Here is a 24,374-nt window from a genome sequence, read left to right as displayed (position 1 = left end):
GTTCAGAGGATGAAATGCAAGATTGAACCATGCAGTGCTTGAGGGGGTTGTTTTTTCTTTTCTCTTTTTCTTTATTTCCTTTAAACAGAACTTTTCCACCCTTTTTCTGTGACGTCCAGGCAAAACTTATTTCCTTCTGTTTCTCCTGAGGCAGTGCTGTTTCCCTTTGTTTCATTTCCCAGTGTTCCCTGTAACAGTTTTCCTAAATATGTTTCCTTTAGCCACATAGGCCATTGTTTTTTACTGTTTCAGAAGGGTTTGAGAAAAAGCTTAGCAATGTACAGAAGGGGGACACAAACTTGCTGAAGCATAGTAAAAGTCTGTAAAGTGTTTGTGGAGGTTTTTTTAAGTGTCTGCACTGTGTCCTCCTTGCACTGAAACGCAGCTCTGTGCTGAGGCTGGATTCCCTCTCAGCTCCCTGTGCTCCTGCTGGGGCAGGGCAGTGTCCCCTGGCAGACATCTCCTGGTGTGGTTGTGCCCATGCTGAGAGCAGGGCTCCAGGCAGGGGGCTCAGGGCACTCCTGCCTTGCTGGCCCTGCTCCTCTGTGTGGCTCAGGCACTGACATTATCTCTGGAGGGGCTGCACCATCACAGATCCCAGGAACTCGGGTAGCTCTTGATGCTGAACTGAGATAAGCCCTTTATTTATTGTTGTGCCTCAGAGAACCCTCAGCACAGTCTGGTAGCTCTGTCATTTGCAGCAATCATGATCTGCTGACTTTGGTTTTTGACATTGGCAACCATCACTTCAACAGCTAAGATGTCAGGCAGTCCCAATGATAAAGTCAGACTGTATTAATCCTGAGTTCCTCCTGTGCAAGGACTCTGTGGATCCCGTTTCAAAGGGCTGTATAGAGCAGCCACTGACTTCTATCTGCATAGATTTACCATGGGAATGGGAATTGCCTCCTCAGATAATGGCAATCTCTTGTTTCTTGAGAGTTGCACTCGTGATTAAAATGCAGCTACACCAAATTTATCCATGATCCGTTGCAAAGTGTTTGGCTCAGTTGTTTTTCCCTAAATAAACTAACATTTCAACATTCTCTCATTTTTCAGAGGAAATCCTTGAGACAGATAACTGGGGAAGAAAAAGGCAGGGTGTCCAGCAGAAGTGTTGGATCAGACACAGCTACTTTCTGCCCTGTAGAAACTGGACAACCACCTGATGAGTTTCACCTATCTCCTTCTAAACAATGTTGGATCAAGGAGGGATCTTCCCATTATGGAGGCTTCCCAGGATTCAGTAGCAGTGATGGAGTATTAAGGGAACTGGATGATGGACAATTTGACCAGGAGGATGGAGTCACTCAGGTCACATGTATGTGATAAGTAGGTAACTGCATCACATGGACATGTACATAAATCACACAAATGGGTTTTTTTTTTAAAAAACTACACTACTTTAAATACATTTGAAGTATAAAGGTATAATCCTATGACTGTTCCCAAACTCTTTTTTGTATTTTTGTCATTTTCCATGGTGAGTTAATCCTACTGTAGTAATAATACTACTGCAAAATAATTTGTTTTTCTGTCTGTCTTTAATAGTATAACTACATGACTTGGGTGCTCTGCTAACTTGTTAATGCTTTTGACAAGCAAGGAAGCAAAAGCTGCAGAACAGTGACAGTTTGAATTGTGTGAGAGAGAAAGGAATGAGGATGTTTAGAATTTTCCACAAGCTGGAGGAATGCTTTTGGGTTTGTTTGGTTGTTTTATTGTTGGGGGTTTTTAAGGATATTGTAAACATTGGTGGGGGAAAATGAACTGTCTGGCTGTTGTTTAGTTTTTTTAATATAATTTTCACTTTATTTGCCTTGCCTAAGTTCGAAAGCCTAGAGAAATGTCAAGTCTTACAGTAGAGTGTTAATAATTTAAGCTACATTCAGACTTGGTATGGACAGGAAAACTCAGGAGGCTGTAGGTAGGTAACTTGTTCCTGGAATATAACTTCACCTATGCAGTTTTCACAGAGTTCCTTGTACTTGTAAGCCAGGAGTTTATAACTTGTATTATAATGATGTGTTCATAATGTACTTCTGAGTGGAAATTAAGAACTGCTCATCCCCTGAAAGATTAACTTGCAGTCTGTAAACAAGTAGTTTGAGAAGCTCCCTAGGAAGCATTGAGAGCAGTGTGATGCTGCTAATGCATAGGAGGATGTAGGCTGAACTTCATAGGCAGTATTAGATGGATGTATATATAAAAATGTCTCAGCTAAATGTATCTCACACTGGATAAAGTGTATTGAGCTGCATCCAGTACCAGACTTGATGTTCAGAGGAAAGGATCAAGTTGCTGTGCTTCCATCCTTGCTATGGGGAGGGCTGCTTGCATTAAGGGAGATTAATGCTGGCAAGGTGCTGTGGGGAGAGGAACAAACAGCAACTGCTTTTGTGCTGCTGTCTGGAAGGCGTATGCTACAGAGGACAAGCCGAATAAAAATGCATCTCCAGAAGGTAAATGTGATTATAACTACCATGTGCATTTTTAATTTAGTTCTAGAAGCAAAAAAAAAAAATTGCTCATCATCTCTAAGCTAGTGTAAAATAATTTGGTCAAAATAAGTCAGAACTGAGCAAATGTATTCATAACTCCAGTCTGTGTTTGCAGTACGGCACACACATCACCCAGGGATTTTGGTACCTGTCTTTGTGTGCTGTGCTGCAAACATAGATGTCATTAATCATTTACCTACAACACCCCATTCCCCATGGATGGCATCCACCAGCTGCTGTGCACTCTGCCTAATCCACAGTGGTAGATGCTGGCACTAAATGCAGTGGGCAGATTAATGCAGTGACTCAACACCAACAATTAACTCCAAATAAGCACCCCAGGATAGTGGAGGTTCAGCTGCAGTCTCAGAGCTGTGAGCAAGAACATAGCTGCTTATTTCAGTAAGCAAAACTAATTCATGCAGAAAAAAAATATAATTTTATAGGGCAGGGGGTGTAGGGGGAAAACCCATTCTACTGACATAATTAGCATAGGGGGACCTTAAAATAATATTGCTTTAGAGCTGCTTCCTGAGCTACTTACAAAATTCTTACTGGCAGGCTTGCTTGTTTTTTCTTTGAAAGAACAACTGTTATCTGTAGCAGGTTGGGAGGTTTTCTTCCCAAAAAATCCACAGCTCTGGAGATTAAGCTTCAACTACTTTTTCCCATTGCCTGCTGTGGGGAGTGATGAGAGCACCTCCAACAGGAGGGGTACAGTAAGGAACCCCTCTGGCAAAGGCTCTTTCCCAGCTTTCCCACCAGCACCTCCAGGTCAGGGATGTGGGGCATGAGCCTTGTGCTCATTCCTGTCTGGGGCACTGAAGGAGGAGCATCCCTCTGCTGGGCTGGGTGTCCTGCAGAGCCTGCCCAGGGCTGATTCTCTTGTGGCACTTCTCAGGGAGCACTGGTCACGCTCACAGGCAGCAGGGATCTCCTCCATGGGACACAGATGGGCAAGAAATATGAAATACAAGTTACAGCTGTCTCTGGCAGAACGCCAGGGAACTCTAGCATGTTAAAAATGGAGCAACAGCTGGTCTCATGCAACCTGGAATATGTTGCTCTACTTCTAGAAGTATTTTTAATGAGTTATCCAAAACTTGTGTGTAATTTTAACCATCGGTCATTCTCCATACAAGTCCGATCTGTAAAATGGGCAAAAATTGGTCCAGAATTCCAGTTCTGAATAGTTCAAATTAGAGCTTTTAAAGTATATCAAAGAAATAACCTTTTATAAACAAGATCCTTGCATAAGATAGTTGACATTAGTGAACCCTAAACCAAAACTGAGCTGTATTTAAGTTACAAAGTATAAAGTAGTTCATTTAATACGTTTAATACAGTTACTCTTTCTAGAATGAAGTAATGGGATAAAAATTACTTAATTTTTAACTGAGATCTTTCCATATCACCTGTTGAAAGGGCAGAAAATTCAAATAAAATACTATCTTTCTAAGAGAAATATTCTCTTTACAATTAATGGGATGTACACAGGAGAGACTTTTGGAACTAGGGTGGAAATTGAGTATGCCCTGGATGCCCACAGGTACACTAGAACATCATCACTTTCAGCAAGAAAAGCTTCTTTTAAAATGAAATAAAGCCATGTTCTTTTTTAGTTATAGCCCTCAGTTTGGACTATGCCTTAGTCCTTGCTCATGAATCTCAGAGGAGTTAACAATGCTGCAAACCTCTGAAGCCTTTTCTGTCTTTTTAGTGCAGTATAACTATGCTAAATTGTTTCCTCTGAACCCACAGAGCAATTCCTGGATTGTTAAGGACAGCTGGGTTTTTTAATGTCATTTATCTCATAGTATCAAAGTTGCCTGTGCTGTAGAATTATTCATCTGTATTGTTTGCCTTTGGCAGTCAGGGCAAGTTGTTTGCTCAGCCTGTGTGAAGACAGTGCAATTATCTGACTTCATGCACTTGACCACTCATCTTCCTAAGGCTTGGATGCTGAAACTGAAAAAATTGAAAATGCTACTAAAACGAGTTATGGAAAATATTCTGGTTTGTTCCTTGTAAAATTTCTGCCGCACAACTCTTACCTTACTTGGATGAGTGAAAAAGGGAGGGTGCATGTTGGGTATAGGAAATTTGATTTCAGATCCTCCTCACCTGGCTGGCACAAACCAGAGCATTAAGGTTTGCCTTTACTGCTGTGGTGACCAGCACTGTCCACTACGTAAAGCAGCTTTGTGAATCAGAAGAATTCTCTGAAAAAGCAGTAAGTACACTTTCTGTAGTCAATAACAAGGCTTCAGCCAGGAGCCCTTGTGTTTGAAACGTAGTAGGAAAACCTCTTTCCTGGTTGTGACAACAGAAATGCTCTGCAACTATTAGAAAGAGGGCAGCCATGTTCATGAACCTCTGCAAAAGACTGTTTATACTTTCTGATGCTTAAATTGTTTGGAGAGGAAATAGTTTTCTAATGTTTACAAACAGGAAGAAACTGTCCACAGTTAAATATTTTGTACTTTGCTTATAACTGTCAGAACAGTTTATTTACATACCTGGTCAACTGCAATAAATGGCTGCTTCACTTGTTTTTGGTCTGTAAAATATTTTCTTTTTACAAAAAGATCTTGTTCAGATCTCTTCCATAGTTCATACAGGAAGGCTCTCAGCATTAGAAGTACTTAGCAAATCAGTTCCCAGTTTATGGTGTTTGTCTCACACTGACATTGACTGGGTTAGATCAATGTATACCTTGCTGCAAGTTCAAATCACCTTTTTTGCAGTTGTGTCTGAACAGCAGAGCCTGACAGAGTTAATGCTCATTAGGTTTTCCCTGTTCTTAATACATTCATCTTTTGAAGGCAAAAAAAGGAGATTGCTGTCTTGACAGTCTAACACCATGGGTGATGTGCTGGAAGATGTGCAAAACCCCGGTGACAAAGGAAGAAGTAATGTGCCAGTGAGTCTTTGCTTACAGCCTTTGTGACATGCAGTCAGAAATGTGATTATTCTGTGTCTATAGAGGGCCTCTAGACACAGAATAATTTCACTGTGGAACCACCATGTTCTGATTTGGAGTGTGTAAATCTGAGGTCTGACTTGCAAGTTCCTAACGAGTATTTAATTTCTCTGCTTTGGAAAGAAAGACAACCTGAGTTGAGCACACCTTGGAGCAGAGAGGGGGAGCACCCAAGGGTCTGTTGGAGACAGTTGCTGTGTTCTCAGACAACATGAAAAAAGAGAATAACTTGTCAAAATATAGTGGTATGGATAAAGAAACAGTTTAATTTTATCCTTTTTTTACAATATAATTCAAAGACAGTCTCAGTTTCCCTATGATGTAAAGTCTAAATTAAACCTGTTAATATTTATTAGACAAATCAATGGTTTGCTTAGGCTAACTGAAGTTTTATGGTACCATCCAGGCACATGTGTGTACACAGTACTCATGTAAACAATAGCAAGGGAAAATACAAGCAGTGTCTCACTTAGGCCTTATATAAAATCAGCTTAGTATAGCAAGTCAATTTTACAGTGCAAATCTGAATGAGAATAAACAGGATTCAAACTTCCAGAGTTTTGTTTTGAAGTTAAACTCTTAAAGTGTAAGAGAAAGAGGTTTAAAATTTTAATGCAGTCCTGAGCACCACATCATTTTCTTCAGTTTTGTAGAGGAAATGTAATTAGCAACACCAGTGCCATGTTTTTGCCTGTCCCAGTCACCACGGCCAATATACACATGCAGAGTGACTGTACAAAGGAGCAACACATGGATGGTCCTAGAGCAGACAACAACGAGCTAAATACATTTTACTGCCTCCAGAAAACATCCTCCTACCTGCAGTACAAACTCCAAGGTATCTATCAAAATCAGGTAACCTGGTCTATACAAGGCAAGTTACAGCTAAGTGTATAGACAGTAACTAAAGCTACTTCACTCTGACAACATCTCATGCAATTACCCCGCTGACAGTTAAATACAATGATAAACATGAGACATGAAGCTGCTGAAGAACACAGCTGTTGAAGTACTTAAGCTTAGTCTCTCAATTTTCTCATTGTTTGTATTCCCTTTACATCCAGGTGATAACAGTTGCTTGAGGTGTGCTTGATTCATATAAAGAAAAATAGAATTTAAGGCATGTTTAGTATATTATGAAAAAACACTTAGTAAAAATATGTGGACTCCCTTCTTTCCATGTAAATGTAATGTAGAAAACAAAGTATAAATTACTGAAACTAGCTGAGCTAGCCCATTGTGACCTGCTGAAAGAAATAAAGAGGGCTCCTGTCAACCTCAGAGAAACAAGCTAACTTCTTAAACAGCAAAGCAAAATTCATTCAAGAACACTGCTACTGCGTTTAGACCCTGCATTCATGTACACTTAGCAGTATTTCTCTTATATGCATCTCTAAAACATTTAATTCTATCTTTCTAGACAAAACACAATTAAGCAGCACTCATGGAAATTGTCAGTTATTGCAAATCTGCAAACACAACTTGAAACAAACAGGGAAACTAATAGGGAACCAGAAGCATGAATCCCAATCTTTCTGTCAATATGGTTAAGGTAAATGAAGAGAAACAAATATATGTTGAAAACACAATTAACTCTAGCAAAGAATCAGGTTGGATATTTCAGGTACATAGCATGTGTTGACAAGCAGAGACTGTGCCAGTGTGTTATGTAGTGTAACATGAACAGCTGAGGTATAATCTGTAAGCAGTTGCCATAAATATGCACAGGTATTCTTTAGAGAGGTTGTGGACTAGAAACAGCAGAAGTCTGCCTTAACAGGACAGCACCTGTCCCCTGCTGCACACAAACCTCCTCTGCTGACAAAAGTCCAAAAAGTGTGTTAGATATATCTATCAAGAATATATATGTTCAATACCATAGTGAAATTGTCCTTTTGGTTACCACTATAGATTGTGTTAGTATCTGGATGTACACATACAGCAATATGCATATCCAGAAGTAAAACTTCAAAGCCATTTTAAAAAAATAAAAGGTAAATTAGGAATAAGCTACATTGCAAGAAGCTTCCTGCAGAATTATATATTTAAGGTGATAATCTTTGAACTAAGACTTAATATAGCTACTGCATTACAAAATGGCTTGCTGTGAAATCTCACTTTTGCCCCACCCAATCAGACACATCTTCAGGATTGTAATTCAATGATTGTTTAGCAGCATTTTTAGAGAACTGTAAATTCTTTTATTAACAGGCATTATAAACAGATACTACTACTTTTATTTAAAAACCATGAGTGCCACATAGATGAATATACAGCTCATGAATAACTTAGAAGTATTTCCCATATTAAAAGGCAATGCACACAGCATACAAAAAGTATACTAAACAAAGCTATGAAGATACGTGATTGAAGTGTCTAAAGTGATATATACAGTACATAATTAATGTGTTGTTTATATTCAGTACAGGAATCTGTACTACTCTTGCCATTATGCCTCACTCTCCCCTGACACTGAATTTTGCACTTCTTCTTCCAAAATTGGTACAATCAGGTTATCCTTGGACATCAGATTATACTTCATCACAAACTTAGTGAACCGGTGACACAAGAAAGTTTCATTCTGGAGGTGAAAAAAGGGAAGAAAACAGTATGTACAGAAGAATTATTTTACACCATTATGAGGAACATGCTGAACAAAAAGTCTGCTTATGTAATTGTCTCATTACATTTATAGGTCTTAGTCAAACCTAATTAGTAAAGTCATTGCTTCTTTTATATCTTTACTGGTTGCTTATAGTTACTACAAATACTAAGAAACCTACTGAAATTGAGGCTTCAGTTCACAGCTCAATTTAAAAGCACTTAGTGCATGTAGGAGGAATTTCAGAACCATACTTTTACATATTTAAATATATTCCTGTCTATCTCCAGCACAACAGGGCACAGTCATTGTTCCAGAATCCTTCAGTGTGATTTGGCAAAGGTTCCCTTTTATATTTAGCTGTACCCCTTATCTCCTTTCTATCTATTAATTTCTACTTTCCTATTAAAAAAGAAAAGTTACTGGTTGTGCACAAGTTGCCCTCAATTACTCTGATTCTTTACAATTACACAATTAGAATTCCTTAACTGTTGTGCAACATACACAAACAGGAGATTATATATATTTGTAAGCAGTACTAACTGCACTCAGTGCTTGAATACATTAAGGATTCTTAAGTACAAGATGAATTTGAGTTGTCTGTAGAAAAACCTCCAATTCTGGCCTTTTATCTAAATGAAGGGAAACCATAACTAAATACACTAATTACATAAATGAATTTTTGTGTGTATATGTAAGTATAACAGCTTTTCAGTTCTTACAAAACTGGACTGTACTGTAATCAATCCTTCATTTGAATATAGAGAGTCTAGTAGGACTAAAATTATACAACTCCATCACAGCTGTAACTTCAGTAAATACCCTGCTTTCAAGATGTCATTTCAGACTACTTACTTCATATTCATCAAATATCTGCCGGTGATGAAAGTAAGCGTGTGAAAATATCCTGTAAATCCTTCGGCACACTGATCCTAATTTGGCTACAGAGGATTCCTTTATGCTAACCCTGTAAGCAGCAGGAGAAAGGTTACACAACTGCTCTAGTGAAATGACTACTAAGGTACATGTTGACATAAATTTTGATTGTTAAAACTATTCTGTATAATTGCATATGAAATTTAGACTTGTTGGTGCAAGCTCCACATTTACAAATTGTACTCTGACTACAAAGAAGTTCTGCCTGTAATTAATCATCATCAGTTATTCTGGTAAAGGCTGGATCTCTGGTTTCTAGGCTTTATGGGCAAAGAAAAAAAAAAAGGTACTTCCAGTTGCACCTCCTTGTCTATGCTGAATTCCTAGAGAAGCACAACTTTGACTTCTCCAAGTTTTCTCTGATGTGCCCTGCCCATTCAGTAGCCTGTCTCTTGTTTTCTGCAATTGCCATGTCCCCCAGTAGGTTGGTGTTGGCTTCTGGAGGGTTTTGGTGCTGTCCTGTTGAAGGCATTTGAGGTGCAGCATCTGTCCAAAGGCCATCCTCTAGTCTAGGTGGGCACTACTCCAATGGAGCCCCATACCACTAACAGGTATCACTAAAGCAGTTTTTACATAAAAAGCATCCCTTAGCTTCAGTAAATGGCAAACTTTGAATAAGCCAGACTTCTTCCTTAGCTTAGAAGTGGCAATAGGCCTCCCAACTGCAGGATTTTTGATAGGTCCAACAGTAGTCCATGACACATGCATTACATTTCTCCCTGGGCTTTGTCACTGTCTTAAGTTCCAGCCCCCTCCCTCCTCCCAAGAGAAAATGTCTTTACCTGCTGGGGAAATATTTATTGCTATTCAGAAGACATGCAGCTCCATCAAGTGTGTGCCTGGTGTAGTCTATAGCAGGACACTACAGAAACAGACAGTGAGTGAGCACATGCATGACATTGTCAGAACTTGTTTAAAAAGAAACATCATATTTTCTGATGCTTTGAACTTCATTGGTCATTTTTATTCCCAAAAGTTTCACATAGCTTGTCTAAAGGTATAAATATATGTGTGTGTATATATATACATATGTGTGTATATATATATATGTATATATGCATATATATATATATATATGTGTGTGTAACTACATTTCCTCCTTAAGTGAGTTATTTCTTTTCTCTGCTTCACAACCCATGAAAATTATTTCAAGAAAAGGTTACTATGGCAATGCCATTATGCATGTGAGTAGTGAATTCTATGCTTCTCCTTGAGCAAAGCTGTATAATAAAAATACATGCTAGGAGTACACTGAAAGGAAAGATGATTGTTACCTCACAGCTCATTTGTTTCCCACACAGTCAAGTTGCCAGACTTGTTCTTTTACAGGCTCTGAAACCAAACCTAAATCTATCAGTGGTTTTTGATTTGGCAAAGAAAACTAAAATCATACACGTAACTAAGTGTGTAACAAGCCATCCCTGGCTCTGCAATCAAGTACACCTCAAGGAAGAAAAGATGAACTGAGCCAGACTGAGAGAAAGTATGTCCATTGTCCATTCACCAATTTCAGGAAAAAGATTTGTCAGTTCTACATTTCTCTCAGCAGTTTAAGGTTCCATCAGCCCCTCTCTGACCACAGCTGGTGGCTACTGCCATGGAAAACAGGAGATGAATGCTGCATGCTCAGAGGTAAAAAGAAGCCTGAAGTTCTCCAGTCCAGCTGAGGACAACACTGCCAGACATGCCAAGGTGCTGACTAGGGGCAGGGGTTAAAGGAGAGAGTGGAAGAAAGTTGGCTAAATACAAACATCTCAGGAAAGTAAAACCAGAACAAAAGAAAAAAAAGATCTTACAGGACAGGAAAGATGAGGTTAAAAAGAATCAATACCTTATTCTGGAAGGTGAAGTACAAAGATAAATATGACAAACTGCACTACCATCGTTACCAAAAGCAACAAAGACTTTCTGAAGGCAAAACAAAAAAAAGATGTGTCAAGTGGTTTAACAGAAGATTGAACAAAGTTTAAACTAACTGGACGTGGAGGAAGACAAGCTAATAAACTGATAAACCCACTTGAAACATCTTCATGACTCCACCACCTTTTTTGGAGTACCTGCCCTAAGAATGAGCACATGCAGTCAGGTTTGGAGTGTCAGGTTTACTCTGTGGATCAAGGCCAACATTTGAAGATGAGAGCCCATTCTCAGCATGGACTCTTCCATCAGTTAAACAAAGAGCTTTTTTCCTTTGAGTTTCAGGCAGGATCAACACCAACCCAGAGACAATGTGCAAAGCTGCTAATACTGAGGTAAAAAAGCAGTTCCTTTTACCTCATCCTGTTCCTCTGTAGAACAGTACAGAATGAGAAGAGTAGCTCAAATGATATTCTTAACCCACATAAGCTCTCAGTTTGACTAGAGAAGCCACCTTGAAGAGGCTCCTTATGAACCTATTAACTGTGAAAGAAAATTCCTGCATCACTGGAGTCAGTTTTCCAAAATACATCCATACCTCTTTGGGAGTTTTATGAGCTGCACAAAGAAAAATCCACTGTTCAGTTGCTGTCATCTGAGTACACGTGTCAGGGTGACATTCACTCTGTTAAAACAATTGTTCAGTTAAGAAAAAAACCCCAGCAGCAAAAAGGAGCTGATGTTTTCAAATCATTTCCTTGCCCTGTCCACCCCCTAAATGGGTTATTTGCCATATGCCCTTAAAATACTACAAAACCCCTAACCACTGCTTAGCCCTGCATGTATATATTTAGAAGAAAGCTCTGCAATCTACACAAAACAGAAAAGTCTCCTCCCTGACAAAATGTCTCAAGAAAAGAATTACCTGAAGCTTGACAGCCAGTCCATTGAGCTCAAGGCAGAATTGTCTAAAAGAAATGGAACACAGCAGCATCAAAATCAGCTATTAGTTTCCTCACTGCAAGTATCTCATAGAAAACAGCTTAGACACTCTGATCTTCATAGCAGCAGATGGTTTTCTTACTCAGCTAAACAATTATGTTTTATTTCTTCACTGACAGCAAAGCTTGAGTTTAACATATCATTTAGTGGAAGTATTATACTGCAACTTAAAAAACCAAAAGTGGATAAAAAGGTCTGTTTCCTTACAAACAGAAAAAGAACTGTAAGACACTCCTGCTGTGCCTGCCTATTTGCCTGCTAGTTTCAGGAAAAGCACTGGGAGCATCTGGAAATCACATTACTCATTAGTGGAGATGGAGAACTGACAATGCTATGAGAAAGTGCTATGGAAATTAATGACTGTATCTTCCTATTCAAGAAGTGAGGTACAAATATTTTGTTTTAAAGAAAACATTAAGATCAGAGCATATTATAAGTCTTTAGAAGTAACAGGGAATTCAGAAAATAATACCAATATTTAACAGTGGAAAAATCAAATTTCATTTAAGTTAGTTTTGATGTGTCACATTCAAACAGATTCACTACCAGCATCAATGAACAAAATTCAGAACCAAGACAGAATATTAACAACAGATGGATTTTTACCTTAAATGTTCATACTTCCAAACACCTTCATCCTGGCCTTCAGGAGGTTCAAGGATCTTATCAATGTTGGAACAGTCTGCCCTTATGTTTTGTTGAATATACTGGGGAGGGAGTAGAAATAAAACTAGATCTTGTTGTAATAAAAGTAAGAAAGTATATCCAGAACATTACATCTTGGAGGGGCTTAATTTTTACTTAAATTATTGACAGACTAAAAAGTTCAAAAGTAGATGGGCAGGGTAAGGAAACTGGTATTAAAAATGCCAGATCTGAAAAATGCCTTTCTTCAATTAAAACAGGTAAAAGAACAGAGAAACCCCCACCATTTTCCTAAATGTGATTTGTTTAAACCAGACATGGGAATTTAAGTTATTTCTGGAAACAAAATTAACCATTAATTTGTCAAAATACATAGGTGCTTAGCAAATTCACTGCTGTGCAGCAACATCCTAAGCACATAAATAGCAAGCCCTGTTCAATTTTATATTCCAGAACACAAAACCTGGGAAACTGCACTCATTAACAACATTTCATGTAAGTAGCAATACCTGCTGGACAGCTAATGTACTATCCATTTCTTCAAAGGATTCATCAGGCCAGTTGTAGAAATCCTGTTTTGAAAAAAGAAAATTTAAAGCCATGTAACAAAACCAGAGGGGGAGGAAGAAAGGCACACAGCTTACAATAAGCCTGAGCATGCAGGAAAATAGATGGAGTTGATACAATTCCAGGAAGCTGCATGTGAACAGAAGCAGCACACAGTCCTGGCAGGAGGAGGGAGAGAGGATTTGCACTCCCAGCACTGCAGCAGCAGCAGCACACCTCGAAAGGAAAAGCTCTGCAAGGCTCGGCAGGTGAGCAGCCCCGCTGTACCACCCAGAGCCTGCAGCTGCTCCATGAAATGCAGCACACAGCACCCACTGCAGGTGCCACACCAGGCAGCAGCAGGCAAGAACAGGTCTGCAGAGAGCAGCAGCACACTCTGCTTATGAAACTCAAACTCCCAGTGGTGACACAGCAAGAAAAACATCTCTGAACTGAGATCACGCAACGCTGTGCTGGCCTAACCGGGTACCACATTCCCACCTTACCCTTGGTATGGTCAGTGTGCCTTAATTAAATTTTCTGGATGCTTATCAGCCTTGTTAATGATAAAGCCTTGCTGAAGTTTCACCTCAGATCCAGCTGCACCTGTGTTCTGCAGCAGTCCACATGTGCTGCACCATGACCATCCCAACCACAGGCATTTTCTTACTGTGCACTTTTCACATCTAAAATTTGGTGCTGCTCCCTCATATCATGCAGAGATGCTGCACGTCAGCTTGCTGTAGTCATCCCAGCAGGTGCAATGACTCAATGAAAATGTCCCAACAGCAAAGCTTGGCAATCTGTTCCTGAGAGAGCAAGTCAGCTCTGGCAGAAATACCTTAAGTGCATATCCACTGTTGAAATATCATTACCTAATTGTATTTGCAAACTGAACAGCTATACCAGTGTCATCCAAAATAAAACATTAAATACAGCCACACACAAAGAAAAATCATGTCTATGGAGAGAAATTATCATCACTATACATAAAACTCTTTAATCTACATGAATTTCATAATAGTTGACCAAACCTAGGTCTATGTCCAGCTGTTTTTCAGAATACCCCAAATTTATCAAAGGCACAGATCTCCTCACAAAGAAGGAGACATTCTGTCTCCTTCACAGATTAAACATGCACAGAATGACCTGATTTACAGGATTGTGTAATAATTTTACCTCTCTGCTATGACAAAGAACAGGAGAAGACACTTGTCATACACAGCTCCTTTCCCACCATGACATCTCCTCCCAAAAGCAGAGGGGAAAGTCTCACATAGAGGTTTGACAGATCATCTCTCTGCAATAATCTAAAAAATGTAGTTTCCGTGTTTGAGGTGTGCCTGTTCCAGCTGACCGTGAAACCTCAGAAACAGATTAATTCCATTTCGATTAAGAGAAGCGATGTGACAGCAGAATTTCCTTGTGTGCAGTTACGTAAGGGAGGGATGACATCCCTCTGGGAGGGCAGGCAGGTACGGTCGCTCTGACGGTGCCGAGCTGCCCCCGGAGCCCAGAGCAGGGTCATGAGCTCCCTGCCGGTATTTTCAGAGCAGGAACAGCAGCAGTGCCTGACAGCACCGGGGAGCCGCCCTGCCCGCCCCAGCCTGCGGCGCTCCCGCCCGCCTCTCGCAGGTGTTCGTTCTCCGCCCGGCCGGGGCCCCCGCCTGCGGGACGCGGCGCCTCCCTCGGCCAGCCGGGCCCGACGCGACCTCCGCTCCCAGCCCGCAGCCTGGAAGCCCCGGCGGCCTTTCCGCCGAGCCCGCGGGGAAGGAGCCGCCGCCGTCCCCGGCCCGCTCCCCCGCAGCCTCCGAGTCTCGCCCGCTGCCCCGCGAACAAAGCGATCCCCGCAGCGGGGCCGCCGCCGCCCCGGCCTCGGTAGGCCCGGCGCGGCCCTTGGAGCGGCCCTCGGCACCGCCCCGCCGGCCTCTGGGCCCCGGCGGAGGCGCTGCCCGTGCCCGCTCGCCCGGCGGTCGGGGCGGCGGCGGCGGCACCGCACAACTCACCTGGGCCTTGGTGCCCGGGCGGTTCCGCCGGAGCACGGCCGTGCCCTCCGCCATGACCATAGCGACCGCGGGGCCCGGATGTGCCGCGGGGCCGAGCGGGGCGGGGCGGAACAGCCGCGGGGCGGGGCGGGAGCCGGCCTGCGGAGGGAGGGTCGGCATGGCCAGAACAGCCGCCGCGCGCGGCGGGGGCGGGCACGGGAACGGCTCTCGCGAGAGAAAGCGGGAGGGGCGCGCGGGGGCGGACCTGAGGGGAGGTGGCGGTGATGGGGCCGCCCCGGTCCTGTCCTTGCCTCTTCCCGGCCAGCAGCGCTATCGCGCTCTCCTCTGCGCGGCGCTGGAGGCCATGGATGCTTCCCTGTGAGCGCCGTGCCCTGCAGGTCCCTCTGTCAGAGCAGAGCTTTGTGTTCCGGAGAGACAACACTGACACCCGCGCACCCCCACACCCACAGAGCCGGGAGCGGGGAGGTTTGGGGCGGCCGCTCGGTGCTGCGCGGCGGGGCCGGTGTCGCAGCGAGTGGCCCGGGTTGTGAGGCAAAGCCTCGCACAGAGATTGAGTGGTTATTGGGAAATCCATCGTATTTCATCCCGTTTCATCAGCGCCCCTCGCCAGCCCCGGCTGTGCGTGCGCTCACGCAAGGTTAGTCCTCGCTTGGGTCTGTACAGCCCCTGAGGCTCTGTGCAATACAAACTATAAGGGCGTGGATTTAAAATTATTCAAAGTTTAATATTCAAGATAAATTTTTAAAATAATGAGTAAAACCCCACCCTAGCACTAGGGCCCAACAACTCGGGTTGTTTGGGACCAAAGCCTTTCTAGGTCTCCAGAGGCAGGATTGAGACCCCTATGAGCTGGGTGTGCAGAGGACACAAACTGCTGCGCTAATGGCAAACAGAGTTAGCCCAGGTTTCAAGGGTTACTGAGCCGGGTGTTGACTCTATTTGCGATGAAAACAAAAAAGACACTGTTACCTCATAGCTGGCTGACAAAAACGTCTCCCTTACAAGCAAGTAAACATTTTGAAAGACTGGAGTGACTTATAGTATTTCTGTAGGGTTAGAAGAAAATTATTTGAAAGTTGTTATATTTCTACCACGTTACAAACACGTGGTAGAAATTAGTACAGAGTAAGGAGGGATGAATTGCTTCTGTCTGTGCAAGAACGACCAAGCAGAGAGGTACCGTGAGACGCCTCCCTCACACAATCAGGGAATAAATGGTGGCAGCTGTGGGGTGTTTGCTGCAAGGTGGAGAATGCCGCTGGCTCTCTGCTGCTGTCCCTGCTCCCACCGCATTCGGGGTGAGTGCTGCTTGTAGTTTCCCCCTTCACTCAATTATTTTGCTATAAATAACACGTTAAAACCCCTTCCTTCTACCCAGTGAAAGCCACAATTTGTGAAACATTTCTAGATCGAGAACACTGAAAAATCTCTAGCTAGGCTTTCCCGTCAGAAAGAGAAGTGCCCTTTGAGTGCTGACTGGGCTTGGGCAAGGCCGTGAGCGGGGCCCTGCCTGTCCCGGGAGCGGGACCATGCGCGGGCAGCAGAAATGGGTGACGGGGTCAGCAGTGACCGACCCGCGGGTTGTGCCGCCGGCACGGCAGCTCCTCTCACGTTACACTGTAACGCGGAGCTCGGCGTTCCTGCCTGCAGGCGCCGGAGCTCGGCTTGCACTGGTTACTTTTTTACTCCTGGCCCGCATTCCTGCCCCAGGCACGTCAGGGATTGTCAGCTCTTCGGGTTGTGTGGCGAAACCCAGCTAGTCTAAGAAACCATCAAAAGATTTAAAATGCTGTGAGAAATTGGTGTATTGGAATGAGGAGTAGAAATGTCCTAGTACCTCTTTAGGCCAGCTGTATTCCAACATTATTTTTTTAATGAGATTGATATTATTATTTGCCAGTTTCAAAATATGAGCAGTTCTAGCTGCCTGAGTCCTTCAAAATTCAGGAGCTTGTTTGCATTATTCTTTTATTGTTGTGGTTTGTTTTTTTTTCCTATCACCATATTCAAGGTTTAACCTTAAAGCACAGAAAAGTTGGGGACTTGATGTTTCCATTTGTCCCTGACTTTTATTTCATGGCCATCTTGCTTTTAACATGGAAACAAATCTGACCCTGAAGAAATATCAGTCAGAGAAAAGTATGTCTCTGTTAGTTCAGTCTGAAGATGGTTCATGTGTCTGCAGAAAAAAGGAAAGAAATCTGCCTCATTTATTGAGATCTTAAATTCTATAGGGTTATCTTGTGCTGCTCCTTGATAATTAACCCTGTATTCCTGGAAGATGCTTATTATTTTTATTTCATTCAATTTCAAGCTGTTTTTGAACAAAATCTGAACAAGAGTAATTTCAGTTTTGGGGGGGTCAACTGGTCTTCATCTTATGGCCTTCACTAATGAAAATTTGAATATTTGGCCAAAATTTAATCAGCCATGCATGTGCTCTTAGGGACCTGTCTGTCCTTTCTTCTCTATTGGCATATAAATGTTCCATCCTTTTCTTACTGTGGCAGGATGACATAACCAGGGTGAGAAAACTCTGAAAACACTACAGCTGCTGAGAATGGAAGCTATTCTGAAGTGTTATGAAAAGAAAGTCACAAAAGATGGAGTCCACCTGGTTTCCTTGGGATTCAGACACACTGAGGAAAGACTGAAGTGTGTACCCCCTCAGAAAAGCAGGTGGGGCAATATGCAGCATTTACACCAAAACTGCAGCTTTTAAACCATGTAGAAAACAGTGGAAAGAAGGCTGATTTCCTACAGGAAGAACACAGCAAGGAAAGAGGGTTTGTGACTGTGTGTCTTTGCCTGAGGAACCCGAGGGATATGGGATTTGGCACGCTGTCATGGCCTGACAGGCAGGGACACAGATGGATCCCCTTGGCTGGGTGGCAGTGGCCTTGTCCTTGCTCCCAGTGAGAGCCTTGTGGTGCAAGGATAGAACATTCCTGTCACTCCAGCAAGTGTTCCACTGTGTCCTCCATTTAATCAGGCCTAGGAACACTATTTTTCCCCTACATCCATAAATTACTTATTCCCATGAAGTGTGACTTCTGTTTAAAATCACCTGCGTAAACTGTACTAGATACAGCCATGCTAAGTTTAATAAATAGGCATTTTATATTTTATTTTATTTATATTATAAATAGGAATTTTATATTTTAATAAATAGGCATTGTATCAAGCTGCTGAAAACCTGCTGGGCTGAAAGTGGAGCTGGGGGCAGCCAGGTTGTGTGGTGAGGGCTCAGAGTGATCCTGTGCAGTTCGTGTCTTTTAGAGACATTAGGGAAAGAAACGCTGAAATTTTAGGCCTAAACCTTTCTCTGTGGGCAGTTAACTCCTACTGCACCTTGAGATGGGGTACAGTGTCTCTAAGCTGTGTGTAAATATTTTAGATACCTTCTCCTCTTTGCTGTGTGACTGCAGCAGAGTTCCTGCCTTATCCTGGGAGATAAAGGCCTGCTGGCTGCAGTGGGAGATAATGCTTCCCAGGGAGTTTGTGTTTCATTGCACAATCAATTGTCTTGCAAGGTCCTTGGGGTGTGATTATCTGAAGTTTCAGCTTGGAGGTGCAGTGCTGTAACTACTAAAGTAAAACTGCAATAGGGCAGATTTCAAGATGTAGGTCTTTTGTACTAAAAAGTGTATTTTGATTAATGTAGCATCTTCCCTGTCTGTCCACAGTTCAGTGCGAATTTAACTCCCAGAGCAGTGCCTGGTCTGTCTTCAGCTCCAGAGCAAGCAGAGGGAAGCAGCCAAGAGCAGGCACCCCACAGCAAAGGGGAGCAAAAGCCATTGCAGCCATGCCTGGCAAGTGCAGCTCCTGCTGGAATGGCTGGGTGACCAATGGCACCTAGGGAAAGGCATGGCTCCAGCTGACCTCTGTGCTGTGCCCCTGATGGCAGGGACTTTGTGCTGGCAGAAAATACATTGTGTTTCTAGCTGTGTCAGAGCTTGAGTCCCTCCCTGCAGCATCTGAGTGGAGATCTGGAAAATATTTTGTTACAGTTCTTTACTGGTACCTCTGGCACTAGGGTTATAATGTATCTAGCAGGGCTGAGTTCCAATCAGCTCGACTAGAGAGAAAAATGAAATTTAACTCCTGCCATTGAAGTTTCAGCAGCAATAAGCCATGTTCTGACTGACTTCACTAGGACTACCCCAAGAGCACCTTAAGGCACTGTCTGTTCTTGGGCTGCACCAATCCCTCTGTGCACCCCAGCTTTGAAAGCCTTCTCAGGAACAGCACAGATCTGGGTGCTCCTGCACCTACAACCCTGAATCCTTGTCAAGGCAAGAGAAGGTGGCCAGGAATATGCAAATTGAATTGCTTCAGCATCACCTAAGTCAGTGTCTTGCTATTTAAGAATGGTGTGTTAAGGGTAAAGGAAATGTAATTTGTCAAAGCAGGTCTCTCCTGAGTTACGGGAAAGCTCAAGGTCTGGGTGTGATGGTGTGGTAATCAGTAAAGAAACTTCATTTAAGATCAGCACCAGCCCCACTTCTGCCTGGTTAACTGCTGGGGGGGTGGTTATTTTCTATTGGCAAAGTTCAGTAAGTGATAAGCAAGAGTAACCACTAATTCTTATCTGCTCCATCTGGGAACTGGATGAGTGTTCCAGCACAGACATGACTGGTACCAAGCTCCAGCTGCAGGGGACAGGCTGCTTGTGTGCCTTAACCTTCAGTGTTTCAGGGTCTGCAGACTGAAGTTAGAAGAACCCATCCTACCTCAGGAGTGCAACGTGCAAGGGAGCTGGATAAAAGTCCTCAGCAAGCCTGCATCAGTCTGGTAACCATTTTAAGCTCATTTTAGACAAACTTGGTGAAAATACCATATTACTACCATTGAATGGGGCAGAGAGCTCATTACACAATTGAGACTCAGTTTCACTGAGCAACAGCAGAAACTGAGACAGAAGCAGAAGAGTTTCAGCAGTTTATTGTAAAGACCTTTACAATCTCAGTACAGAGATAAGGATATAAAATGATGTTGTTTGGGATAATTAAGGCTGGTTGGTGGTCATCCAAATTTCACTGTTCAGTGGAACTCAAGCAAGAGCAACTGATTTCTGACTGTACATATTTTTATTTGTGTTCCATCGTTACAGTGAGATCACGAGTTATTTCAAAGACTCAATGCCTGTTTATTATAAAATAAAGGACATTATTTACATGATGAAAGAAAAATTTCAGCATTTTAGTGGAATGGATGACTGATACTGCAACAGGTTTAGTCCACATATTTCCCAAGAATGTCACCATCTCTAAACAAGTAGTAGTCCTGTAAAGAAAAGAAACATTAGCTTCAGTCACGTAAGTATTTTTCATGTTTTGCAAATACTGTCTCGTTCTGAATCAGCATTATTGCAGTCATTAACTACAAAATCAAAAGCAAGGTAACCAAGAAGTCAACATGTAGAGCTAGTCTTGAAAAAGTTATTTTTGTTCCTAAGATACTCCTTGAAAGCTATCAAGTTACTACTTCTAGAAAACAATTCTGCAGGCTTTCCCTGCCAAAAACAAGGATGCCCCCAGGAATTCCAAAGTCTTTTTGGATTCCCTCTTGACATGTGGAACATTTTGCCCACCCAGCAAAGGTCAGGTCAGAGGTTCCTGTGGTTGCATCCCTTTATGCAGGGGCACAAGTAGCAGCAGCACAGCTGTCAGAGGGTGGCTGGATCCAGCTGCTCCCTTTCTTGAATGGTGCCAACAGCACAAAGTACCCACACTATTTATCACTGGTGTTTCAGGAATCACTCTGATTTGCACTCACAAAGATGGGAAACCTACCTTATCTTCCAGTACGATCTTAGTACCACCATATTCTGGGAGCAAAACCTTTTCACCAACTTTTACACTCACTGGCTGAATCTCACCATTCTGAAAAAAGAAAAAAATCCTTATTTTTCTCTAACAGAATTCCTCCAAACTACAACAGCCATCCATGCACAGAAACATTCAGGAAATCACAACTCTGCATTTAGTTTTGACTGTAAAGACAAGTGTGAGGTCTTTGCTTGACTTCACTTAAGAACCATGAAACCCCCTTGTAAAGCCAAGGCACAAAGTCCATCTCCAAATTCTATAAACAATGATAATTTCTCTAAGTGCCAGTTTAAAAAGTACCTTCCCATTTCTGTAACTCTGACCAACTTGTCACTGTTGCCATCAATTCACTTATTTAGAAACACCTGATAGAGTTTAATGAAATTTTTGTATTATAAGCAAAACATTAACACATTAGTCAAATATCATCACCCTTTCACAACATAAACCGTTAAAAATCAGATCCTGACACAAACCAGCCTGGGATGCAGAGAGGGACTCACAGTAAAGAAAGGCCAAGGCAATGTGCCCAGGTTGAAATTTAACCTGCTACTGACTGGACACTGCTCTGGTGGGGAACCAGCCCTTCTGCTGTGGAAGCCCCCAGGCACTGGCCTTAGTGTGAACTGTCTTATTTCCATATACATATCCAATGTGCAAAATTAACAAGCTCTTATTCAACACTTATTTGATTGCTGACTTTCTTTAATCCAATAAGCCTAATCCTTACGGACAATGATATTTTGCACAGCACAAGGCAGCCAACAAATAGGCATCTTTTATCTTGTGGAACCCCCACATTGTGGGGTTCCACCCTGCTCACAAGTCACAGACATATGAGCATGTAATAATTTTAACAAAGAAGTCTGCTGGTCCCTCAAGGTTTTGGCTGAGATGTGATGAAATAGGGTATCACACAAACACTGTCTACATATTTAAAATAAACTAACACCACCAACACCTCCTGAAAAAACCCCCACCACCAACAGCAAACAAAAGAAACCCCACTCCATTTTACAAATGATTAAAGGAATGCTGAATTTATTTCAGGACAACTTGAGATTTCTACCTGCTTTCTGAATCCCTACTTGTAATTTCAGCCATCGCAGTCATCCATTTTTGTGAGCCATCACCACTTCTGCACCATAACCATCCTACTCTTATGGCAATATTCCAGCTACCACCACCCCATTCATTTCTGGTTCTACCCAAAGGGAATGCTTTGGGGAATTACCTTTCCTCTGCCTCCAGATCCAACTGCTACTACTGTTGCTTGTAGTACCTTCCCTTGGGATTTTTCTGGTATCATGATTCCTCCTTTGGTTACTGTCTCTGCTGCACATCGCTCAACCAGTACACGATCAAAGAGGGGAAGAAATTTCCTAAATGCTTTTCCTGCCTGTGGAAGCAATTGTACATTGTAACAAGGGAGCCATTACAACAAAAACTGCAATTAAAAGGAGTTTTAAAACCCCAACACATAATGGTTTATTTTGAAAGAGATGAATAGTGTAAGACAACTGCAAGGCACTTATTTAATAGCAGCAAATACGAGCTCTGATTGCATCAGAAACTCCTGAGGGCACAGGCAGATGCTGGGCAATCCTGACAATTCAGCTGCAGGAAGATGTACTCCAGCTGGGGAATAAAGCACCCACGGATGAGCAGACTCCTCTGCCTGGAAAGGCCTCTAGGCTTTTAACAGCACCCCTGAGTTGCTATGGCTTGGTGAACACAATTATTGATGATTATATGAACTGCATTTCTCCAGTGCACAACCAGATCTAACGAAGATTAAGGACTCCCTGGGAGAGCTGCACCTGTACTTGTGAACAGGTTTAGAAGTACAGGTCTAGCCAGGTGCCCCACTGTCAGTCTTTTTTAGGTGCTTTCAAGCATTACCCTTTCACAAAAAAATTGTGAGAACCTGCAGCCTGAGCCACAGTGCTAGTACTTACACCAACTTCTACAGAGTCAGAAAAAATTACAAGAAAGTTTAAGTCAAGGCCCTGAAAATGAGAAGGTAGGCATCCTTCTAGCTCAAGCTGCTTCTGCTTAAGCAGAGTCAAGGTGAAGGGTTTTTATTAAGTTGTTGGGTTTTTCCCTCACAATTGGTTTAGGTTTGGAATTTTTTTGCAACTACTTTCTGCTATCTCTGCATTTCAGAACCAGCAGTCTAACTGCCATAGGCCAGATAAATGCAGGCAAATGCACTTATCCCAACGCACGGGGGTCAGGAAGAAGGAACTTGCTTTGATTTAGAAGGAAAGATATGGCAGGTTGCCAAGTCACATGGAGATAGTGCTCCAGTGGACAGGTACAGAGCCCACGCTCAGAGAAAGAGCTAGAAGGGCCTGGCATCCGTGTGCCCTTTGCTGGCACTCATCGGATACACACACACTTGAGCAGCGGCAGAAAGCAAAGTCACGGGCAGAGCACATGGAAGATGCTGTATTTGACTGCTGCCAGCAGCACAGGGATGGAAGATAACCAAGGGAAAAGGCTGCCAGTTCTGTACGTTTCCATTCTGAGAGATAATATCGCTGACCCTCCTTTTTAAGAGCTGTTCTACGTTTATCAGAAATAAAGCTGCCAGAGTTATGACCATCAATATTTTACACTAAGTTTTAATTCTTCACGATATTATTATCCTAAGAATCAAGTATCACTGCGAGAACAAGGGCAACTCAGTGAAACTCTCCTTCTTCTCTATAAAAATTTTTACAAAACTTATAGAAAAGAGAGCTCCGGAGCGTGGCACAGGTTGCTTGCCTATCTCCGCAGAGACCCGCCGTGGCCTGCGCGGCCCTGCCCTGCAGCGCTGCTGTCACGGGGCCGCTCCCGTTACTGCGGCGGGAGGAGCCCTGAGCTCCGGTGTGTGCGCAGCCAAAAGCAGCCCCGGCAAACCGCCCGCCACGTCCGGCCCGCAGCCCCCGCGCCTGCCGGGGAGTCACCTCTGCCCCACGGACTGCGTGACCTTGCGGCGCCGCCACCCCCCGCCTCCATCTTTTCCCGTCCCCCCGCGACCCAGCGCTGCCCGCGGGCACGGCAGGGACCGAGCACACCCGTGCGCGGCTGCTCGGGGCCCCGGCAGCGACCCAAGCGCGGGGAGGAGCAGGGGCGCCGCCAGGCCGTGCCGGCTGTGTGTCCCCGCGGCGGCGGGCACACAGGGCGGGGCAGCCCGGGAGTGGGGCCGCGGCAGCGCTGGGGAGATGGCGGCGGCCCGGCACTCACCATGATGCTCCCGCGCCGCCCGCACCGAGTGACCGCGCCGCCGCCAGCACACACGTGAGGAAGGTCACGGCGTGCGCATGCGCGACCGCCGCCCCGCCCCGGGGCGGAGCAGCCCCCACCCCCTCCCCCGGCCCCGGGGACGTTTAGCGCCGCCGATTTTTTTTAACTTCTGCGGCGCCATCCCAGTCCCGGGAACGCCTGCGCCCCGGCGGCACCGCGGACCCGCCGCAC

General features: G+C 43.5%; 2 protein-coding genes and 1 long non-coding RNA gene across 7 annotated transcripts in view; 2 read left to right on the top strand and 1 right to left on the bottom strand.

Moving 5' to 3' along the window:
• The window catches only part of RFTN2 (raftlin family member 2), a 32,126-nt gene extending 24,830 nt beyond the window's left edge, over positions 1-7,296 (top strand). For all 3 annotated transcript variants that reach the window (XM_014269783.3, XM_005490898.4, XM_014269784.3), the window contains one exon: positions 1,060-7,296. In XM_014269783.3, coding sequence (XP_014125258.2) covers positions 1,060-1,329 — 270 coding nt within the window. In that variant the 3' untranslated portion in view covers positions 1,330-7,296. The remainder of the gene's footprint in view (positions 1-1,059) is intronic.
• LOC102067328 (MOB-like protein phocein) lies at positions 5,731-24,300 on the bottom strand. 3 transcript variants are annotated; one of them, XM_005490900.4, is made up of 8 exons: positions 15,079-15,235; positions 13,036-13,098; positions 12,488-12,588; positions 11,805-11,847; positions 11,478-11,564; positions 9,805-9,884; positions 8,942-9,053; positions 5,731-8,065 (listed from the first exon to the last, which is right to left on the bottom strand). In XM_005490900.4, the coding sequence occupies exons 1-8, from the start codon at positions 15,136-15,138 to the stop codon at positions 7,934-7,936; spliced, it is 678 nt and encodes a 225-aa protein (XP_005490957.1). In that variant the 5' UTR covers positions 15,139-15,235; the 3' UTR covers positions 5,731-7,933. The 3 variants fall into 3 exon arrangements, with proteins under 3 accessions (XP_005490957.1, XP_005490959.1, XP_074404335.1); XM_005490902.4 differs by lacking the exon at positions 15,079-15,235 and adding an exon at positions 14,252-14,940; XM_074548234.1 differs by lacking the exons at positions 5,731-8,065; positions 8,942-9,053; positions 9,805-9,884; ... (3 more) ...; positions 13,036-13,098; positions 15,079-15,235 and adding exons at positions 20,009-20,364; positions 20,874-20,963; positions 22,144-22,308; positions 24,144-24,300.
• On the top strand, positions 15,310-20,259 carry LOC113459762 (uncharacterized). The gene is made up of 2 exons (XR_003381290.2): positions 15,310-15,715; positions 17,589-20,259. It is a non-coding gene; the product is annotated as an uncharacterized LOC113459762 (long non-coding RNA).
• Positions 24,301-24,374: the final 74 nt, after the last annotated feature.

The sequence above is a fragment of the Zonotrichia albicollis genome, chromosome 10 (genome assembly GCF_047830755.1).
Source record: "Zonotrichia albicollis isolate bZonAlb1 chromosome 10, bZonAlb1.hap1, whole genome shotgun sequence".
NCBI lineage: Eukaryota > Metazoa > Chordata > Aves > Passeriformes > Passerellidae > Zonotrichia > Zonotrichia albicollis.
The sequence above is the reverse complement of the archived record's forward strand: the minus strand, read 5'-3'. Positions and strand labels throughout refer to the sequence as shown.